Source organism: Phascolarctos cinereus, unplaced genomic scaffold (genome assembly GCF_003287225.1).
Source record: "Phascolarctos cinereus isolate Bilbo 61053 unplaced genomic scaffold, phaCin_HiC Scaffold_4;HRSCAF=312, whole genome shotgun sequence".
Taxonomy (NCBI): domain Eukaryota; kingdom Metazoa; phylum Chordata; class Mammalia; order Diprotodontia; family Phascolarctidae; genus Phascolarctos; species Phascolarctos cinereus.
The window spans coordinates 66072609-66080937 of record NW_027555847.1 but is presented as its reverse complement, the minus strand read 5'-3'; the positions used below and the strand labels follow the sequence as shown (position 1 = coordinate 66080937).

At 43.7% G+C, this 8329-nt stretch overlaps 1 protein-coding gene across 4 annotated transcripts in view; it reads left to right on the top strand.

The window, feature by feature from the left end:
* Positions 1–472: 472 nt before the first annotated feature.
* FAM120A (family with sequence similarity 120 member A) overlaps positions 473–8329 on the top strand; it is a 153209-nt gene continuing 145352 nt past the window's right edge. For all 4 annotated transcript variants that reach the window (XM_020981270.2, XM_020981268.2, XM_020981269.2 and 1 more), the window contains exon 1: positions 473–1146. In XM_020981270.2, the coding sequence (XP_020836929.1) occupies positions 673–1146 (474 nt within the window). In that variant the 5' untranslated portion in view covers positions 473–672. The remainder of the gene's footprint in view (positions 1147–8329) is intronic.

Genomic DNA, 8329 nt, shown 5'->3' with positions numbered 1-8329 from the left:
TCAGGCAGCAGCAGCAGCAGCAGCGGGAGGAGCAGCAGCCGCGGCAGCAGCAGCACCACCAGCAGCAGCAGCAGCAGCAGCAGCGGCGGCGGCGGCAGATCCCTCCCTAGCCATGGCCCTGTGAGGCAGCAGCACATGGCGGCCACAGCAGCCATGAGCGCCCCCCCGACTCATACAACTCCCCCCTAGACACCGCCGCCTGCCCGGCTCAGCCCCCGACGACCCAGCAGCCACCCACCCAGCCCAGCCCGCCCGCCCACCAGCCAACCGCCTCCAGCCGCCGCCGCCGCCGCCGCCGCCACCAAGGAAACCTCCGGCTCCTCACTCATCCTCCCCCGCCCCATTTACCAGCCGCCGCCGCCGCCGCCGCCGCCACCACCGGAGACCGAAGGGGGGAGCTCCCGGGGAGGGAGGAGGGAGGAAGGGGACGGACACAGCCGCCCGCAGTCCAGCGCACCGCCACGCACCGCCGCCGCTGCCGCCCGCCGGGCTGAGGGAGAGGAGCGGGCGAGGGGAGGGGGAAGGGCAGCCTCCGCCGGGGACCTCCGCCCGCCGCCGCCGCCGCCGTCGCCGGCCGGCCTGCCCACTTCACCTCATCGCTGCCGCCGCCTCTCCTGCTCCTACTCCCGCTCCTGCTCCTCCTCCCGCGCCGCCGCCTCCGCCGCCGCCGCTATGGGAGTCCAGGGCTTCCAGGATTACATCGAGAAACACTGCCCAAGCGCCGTGGTCCCGGTGGAGCTGCAGAAGCTGGCCCGGGGCAGCCTGGTGGGCGGCGGCCGCCAGCGGCCCCCCCAGACCCCGCTGCGCCTCCTCATCGACGCGGACAACTGCCTGCACCGTCTCTACGGCGGCTTCTACACGGACTGGGTGAGCGGCGGCCAGTGGAACCACATGCTGGGCTACCTGGCGGCCCTGGCCAAGGCCTGCTTCAACGGCAACATTGAGCTCTTCGTCTTCTTCAACGGGGCCCTGGAGAAGGCCCGGCTGCACGAGTGGGTGAAGCGCCAGGGCAACGAGCGCCAGACGGCCCAGCAGATCGTCAGCCACGTCCAGAACAAGGGGACCCCGCCGCCCAAGGTCTGGTTCCTGCCGCCCGTCTGCATGGCCCACTGCATCCGACTGGCCCTCATCCGCTTCCACATCAAGGTAAAGGCCCCCCGCCTGGGGGGCCCTTCCTGGCCCAGCCGCCCTCCCCACATGGCACACCGCCTCCGGCTAGGCTCCGGGCACCCCAACCCCGCCTCGCTCCCCTGGCATCACAGCGCCCCCTCCTCTCCCTGGGCATCTGTGCACTGTTGGCTCGCTTCGCCTCTCCTTTGCCAAGCTCCCCCTTGTTCCTTGGCATCCGAGCGCCCCCTCTCATCTCCCTGGCATCGCCCCCCCGCCCTGGACATGGCATCGACGTTGGCTCAGTGGCACGCACCCAGTCTGAGAGGGAATCCTCTGTCCCCAAAACGGGAGATGGATTTAATTGGCCCGAACGCCCGGGGTGGGGAGGACTTGGTGGTGGTGGTCTCCCGGGCGTCCTGGAGTTGAGCTGGTGGGGTTCGGGAAATCGCACCCCTTTCCTTCCTTCCCAGATCCGCAAAATGTCGTCCAAAATTGGCGGTGCTGGGGGCGGGGAGAGGGAGAGGAGACCGTGCCCAGGAGACTGGTATTTCGACGGAAAGTTTGCAGCGCTGAGCCGCGGAGTGGGGGGGTGGGGGGGAGCAGTGAGCCGGGGCCCCCAGGAAGTGGAAGCCCGGGGCTGAGTGGGCCAGATGGGAGGGCGCCTCCTGGAGAGAATCCTGGAGCGCCCGGGCCTCCCGAGCCACCCCCCTTTTTTGGGGGACTTTTTTTTTTTGCCTTTGCATTGTAAATTAGGGCTTTCTCACTCCAACTCCCCCCCCATACACATCCCGGTGATGAGATATTGAATTTTTACTCAGACTTGTATCCAAGGTTTTGGGGAGGTTTGGAGGGACTTGGTAAAATAGCTTCTGAGTGAAATTGAATGCATTTCGGTGACATCAATTGTAATAAATCTCTTCTCCCCCTCCCCCACGTCCCATTTTTTGTGTTGAACCTTTATCAACTAGGGTCGAGTTCTGTAGTTGTTAACTTTCTCTAATAGCAACAGGTTCTGCGTTGAAGAATAAAGATAATTTAGGCACAGCTTCTCAAAGCCAAAGTATAAAAGCTAAAGTTATATTAAATAGTGTTAAAAGGCTTTGATCCGTAAAAGTGGCTCACTAAATTGACTGCCCATGGTGACAGAAAAAGTTAATTGTAGAACTCTGTTGCTTCAGATCCCAGAACCATATTGCTAATTTAACTTTTTTCTCTTAAAAACAATACAGTTTTGAAGCTTCTGTCAAATTTTTAAAAGTTGTAAGTCATTTGATAACCTTTAAAGTTAGATTTGTCAGTTTGTGGCATTATCTGTAAGAACTTGCAGGTGAAACCAGAAATTATATTTTATATGTTTGATATGAAAGGAATTTGTGAAGCTAAGAAGCATAATTCCGGAGAAACTCTGAAAGTGTGAAAAGTACTTACGAATATGCAGAATCCTGTCTTTTTTTTGCACAGTAAATATTCAGTGACCTTCGGAGTTGTGCACTGATCAGTAATCAGAGCTTACTGCGATCGGGCTTTCTGCTGCCTCTGGCAGACTCACCCTCTGCTCCAACCAAAGTAGGACTTGAGGGGACGGAGCAGTTGCTGTAATGCTGATGCACAAAGTGGTGTCTTTAAAGTTTTGGTTTTGATTTTTTTTTTAAGTGGAAATGAGCCCCATATTCTTGTTTTATTTTAGGAGTTCATCTGAGGCCTTACTTGGATTCATTCACAACACCACTAACATTGTGGTTATTCTTTTATTTCGGCATGAAACTGAACTTGAAGTTTTACAGATTTTTCAGTACTCGGAGTAACTGCCTCCATAAAATGTAAGGAGAGTTCAGACTAAAATGATAGCGGAAGTCCCACCTCCAGTCATAATGCTATTGGTGAAAATGTTTTTTGAGTCTGTGGGTCGATGTATCCTGAGAAGTGATTGGCTCAAGGGAATAGGAAATGTACTGTGTATCACTACTGTTCATAAGTTACTTTGAGAGGCAAGAGCTGCGATTTCAGCGTGTTTTAAGTCTGAATTTTAGGTTGGGGCTTCTTGTAAAGGGAGTAAAGGAAGCAGTTTGCATGTTAGATGTGATCATACTGCCGGAAGAAAATATAAAACTATCAGAACATAGTTTTAAATTGGTTATTATTTCAGAATGTTATTTAGAAGATGGCCAACCTATAGCAACTTTTACTTTGATGGTAAAGGCCCTTTCTTCATCTTTACCTTGTAAAGCCACTGAAATTTTTCATGGAGTCCATTAGAGTAGCATTACCTTATCTTTTACTGCTGAATTGTGAAAAATAATTTATTTATCCTTGTATCTCCCTCCTCCCCCCCCAGTGCCCAGGATACAGTCTTGTTCAGAGTGGATAAACATCTACTTAATTGTGAAATTATTGTTAAATAATTGTCAAATTAATAAGTGATTTTTGAAAATTAAAACTCACTGTTTCACATAAATCACCAAACACAAATACTGTAAAGAAATACTATTAATACACTTTAACACTATAAAAAACATTAATTATGAAGATAAGCACAATAATTGATCACTTATGTAGGAATCCCATCTGTCTGGAACAATGTTGATAAAAGATCTTTGAGTAGTCAAAAGGGCCCTTCCTTGAAGTGGTCATGTCTTTGATTCATAGCAGAAGCCCTCAGCCCCTTACCCAGGTCCTATTTATTTTTCCTGTAAATGTATTATATTCAATAAGTTCCTTGAGGGCAGTGATTTTCAAAATGACTTGTGTACCTAGCACCTGGCACAGCACTACTTGACCATAAAAGGCACTTAATGAGGCTTATCTGATTTCCCAGATTCTTTTACCTTCCCAAGAAGCTCAGCTGAAATTCCACCTCCTGCATATGATTCATTTCCTAATGTTCTTAACTACTAGTGCTTTCCCCAGTTACTTTGGTTGTGTTTTATATTTACTTATTTTAGCCCTTTCCCAATAGAATGTCAGCTCCTTTTGGGGAAAGGACTGTTTTATTTCTGTCTTTGTATCGCCAGTGTGGCTCACAGATAATAAATATGTATTGATTGATATTAGGAGAGTCTGACATTATGTATACACCCACGTTTCCTCCCACCCCTGTAAAGAAGGGAAGGGAAAGGTATTAATGCATATCTCTTCTTTGGAGAGAGGCCTGATCATTATAATTGCTGAACATTCAATAGACTGTTTATGAAGGAAAGGAAATATATAATACATTTTAGAGAGGTTTCCGTTAAAATTGGTTTTTATAAATATTTTGGCACTTAGAAATAAGTTTTGTTTCTTTGGAAAATGTACTTATGTAGGTTAACTCTTTTCCCAAGGAAGCCGGGTACAGCAGTGGAATTGAGTGCTGGACTGGAGTTAGGAAGACTTAAATTCAGATTTGGGCCTGGACCCTTCTAGCTGTGTGACCTTGACCAAGTCACTCAACTTCTCTCTGCTTCAGTATAATAGAAATAATAATAGTACCTACCCCTGAGGGTTTATGTGAAAATAAAATGAAGTAATATTTGTAAAGCACTTTGCAAACCTTAAAACTCTGTAAAATACTAGCTGTTACTGTAAATGAGGCCTTACCATAATAAAAAAAAGTGCCAGTTTATTGGCTAACTCAAATGGAAGACTGCAGGGTTTTGTTTATTTTTAACCTATTCAGTTTGACTACTCATCTGTGCTGACCATGCACCTCAGAGTCCTCTTAGGCTTGGCCAGGGCCCCTGTTCCACACCATTTAGAACACCCATGGCCTTTCTTGAAGATAATTTTCTACGTAGTCCCAGCTCCTCTATCCCCCAGTCTACACGTGGCCTTGGGCAAGTCAGCCCATTGCTCTGGGTTTTGGTTTCCTCCTCCATAAAGTAAAGAGCTTGAGTGAGATTATCTTTCTAGCTCTACAGACACCAGAGACTTGGATTTGAGTCCCAGTTCTGCTCCACCTTGCTTGAATGGTCTTTTGGCAAGTCTCACTGTACCTCTTTGGGCCTAGTGCCCTTATCATTAAATGAGGGAATGGATTTTCTTTAAGGTCTCCTCTAGCTCCATAGACTATGATTCTATAAGGAATGAAGTAAGGTCACCAACTTTTTCCACTTGCACTATTAAAAAGCCTCATCTGAATTTGGCTTTAGCTACTATAGAAGATGCTCCCAATGCCTTGAGCTTCTGAATAACCTTTGAAACTTGAATGAATGGCTTGTTTTTATTTGGGCACTTTGTATTAAATTTGTCTTCAGTGTACATGCTCCCAAACCTGATTTATAGGTGAGATAGTTTTAAAGTGGGGTCATTCCAAACTTTATATTGAATTTTTCCTGCACAGGAGTATCATGTAATGCTTTGTATCTCTAAGTAGAGGGATGTGAGATTGACTAATGTGAACTAATGGTGTAAATACTACAAATTCCTTTTTTGATGTGACCTTATTAGCAACAGTTTACTATTAAATAATATCTTTCCTTTTGTATACTTATAGAACATAGGGAATTGGTGATTCTAGAATTGATTAACTCATTCTGTTCTTCCAGAACTTCTGAGTAAACAGAAGAGTTATTTTTTAAGTAGCTTTTCTTAACTGAACTACATGAACCACTTAAAGCAACATTTATATAAAAATTATTATTTAAAATCTTGAGCAACATCTATAGTCATTAAAAATAAATTGCATTTTTCAAAGTCTAGAGTAACTTGGTTCCATTTTATACTCAATAAACTTAGCTACTTACAGGGTCAGAATAAATGCTTTACTTAAATTTGATTCTCTTTCCTCAGGATTAGAACTCTGTATAGAAAAAGGGAACTCTGTAAAAACATGATTGAGAGAAGCTTAAAACATTTACATGAAGAAATACATTTGTATTTTTGATGATGTTTCTTCCTGAAGTTGTTTAGCAAACAAAACTTAGGAAGAGTGGAGCAGGTTTTTAATGATTAATCTTTGGAAATCTATCAGAAACATTTTATGATATTAAGCTTAGCCCCTACTTAACATTCTTTTTTTTCCTCTCTCTAATCTTTAAAAATTTTTAAAAAATAATATTTAATTTTTTTCCAATTACACATAAAGACAATTTTTAACATTCATTTAAAATTTTTTTTAAAGTTTCCTTTTGGCTAGGCAATGGGGTTAGGTGACTTGTCCAGGGTCACACAGCTAGTAGGTGTCAAGTGCCTGAGGCCATATTTGAATCCTAACTCCAGAGTTGATGCTCTATCCACTGCGCCACCTAGCTGCCCCATTTAAAAAAAATTTTGAGTTTCAAATTCTGTTCCTTCCCTCCTTCTCCCCTCTCACTGGGGTAGGTAAGCAATTTTATATTGGTTATAAATGTGTGTAAAACATATTTCCATATTAGTCATGTTGTGAAAGAAGACACAGACCAAAAAAGAAAAAAAAACACTAAAAAAAAATAAAGTGAAGGGGCAGCTAGGTGGTGTAGTGGATGGAGCACTGGCCCTGGAGTCGATAGGATCTGAGTTCAAATCTGGCCTGAGACACTTGACACTAGCTCTGTGACCCTGGGCAAATCACTTAACCTCATTGCCTAGCTAAAATAATAACAATAATAAAATAAAGTGGAAGTTTGGTCTCTATTCAGACTCCCATCAGTTCTTTCTCTGGAGGTAGAAAGTGTTTTTCATTGTGAGTCATTTGCAATTGTCTGAGATCATTGTATTGTTGAGAATAGCTAAGTCATTCACAAGTTGATCACTGTACAATATTGCTGTTACCGCTGTACAATGTTCTCTTGGTTCTGCTCACTTCACTTTGTGTCAATTCGCGTAAATCTTTCCAGGTTTTTCTGAAATCATTCTATTCATCATTTCTTAAAGCACATGGTATTCCATCACAATCACATACCACAATTTATTTACCTATTCCCCAGTTGATGGGCATCCTCTTAACTTCCAATTCTTTGTCACCACCAAAAGACTGCTATGAATATTTTTGTGCAAATAGATCCTTTTCCTTTTTTTTTTTCCTTAAATCTCTTTGGGATACAGACTTAATAGTGGTATTTCTGGGGCAAAGGGTATGTACAGTTTGATAACCTTTTGGGCATAGCTCCAAATTGCTTTCCATACTGGTTGGATCAGTTCACAACTCCAAAACCAGTGCAATATTGTCCCAATTTTCCTATTTCTGCTCCAACATTTATCATTTTCCTTTCTGTTTCACTAGCCAATCTGAGGTGGTACCTCATAGTTTTTTTTTTTAATTTGCATTTTGCTAATCAGTAGTGATTTAGAGCATTTCTTCATATGACTATAGATAAGTTTAATTTCTGCTTCTGAAAACTGTCTATTTTTATCCTTTGGTCATTTATCAATTGTCTTGTAGGTCTTATATTCTTATAAATTTCACTCAGTTCTCTATATATTTGAGAAAGGAGGCCTTTATCAGAGGCAGTTGGTGTAATCTTTACCTGTATTCTTCAGAATTACATAAATGTTTTAGTTTCTCTGAGAATTCACAGCCTACAGTTTAAGAAATTCTGAAGATTTGACTCTAGCCTAGTCCTATTTACAGTACATATATACCAGGAACCTGTGAGTAGCATCCATGCCTACTTGAGTTTGGGATTCTTGGAATCTTATCCATGATCTGCTGATTGGTTGGATTTTTTTTTCCTGTTTTAAATCCTGTTTGTCGTTTGAGTAATTCAGCCTCTCAGTGCTTCAGTTTCCCAGTCTGTAAAATGAGAAAATTGGATGAGATTACCTCTGATGGAGTTGTGTAGTTCCATAAAGATCCTATGGTCATCCATTAAATACCTCCTTTTTTTCTTCGTGGCACAAAGTCACATGTCTAAGCTTTATGCTAGTCAAGTATGAATTGATCCTACCAAACTAGATAGGCTTAGAGTGGGTTCTATTGATGGATTGTGTCTGTTGTGGGAGGACAACACTAGAGCACTTAGAGAAACTCAATCCACTGGTGGAAATTAGATTGGTAAGGAGTAGAGAGGTTCTGTTCATTATTAGTAGCTACATCCATGGGAAAATCTTTTTAAAGTATTGGGATCATATAGTGAAGATTTGACAAGAGATGTTCTAGGAAGACAGTCAGAAAAAGATAGGGTAAGGAGAGACAGTGGCGTGTATTACATAGAGGTCTAGCCATGGCGTCCAGCCTTTGACATAAGACTTTGTGTGACTATGGACAAGAAAGTTATTTAATCTCTTTGTTTCTTAAGTAACTCTTTTTTTTAAAAAAATCAGT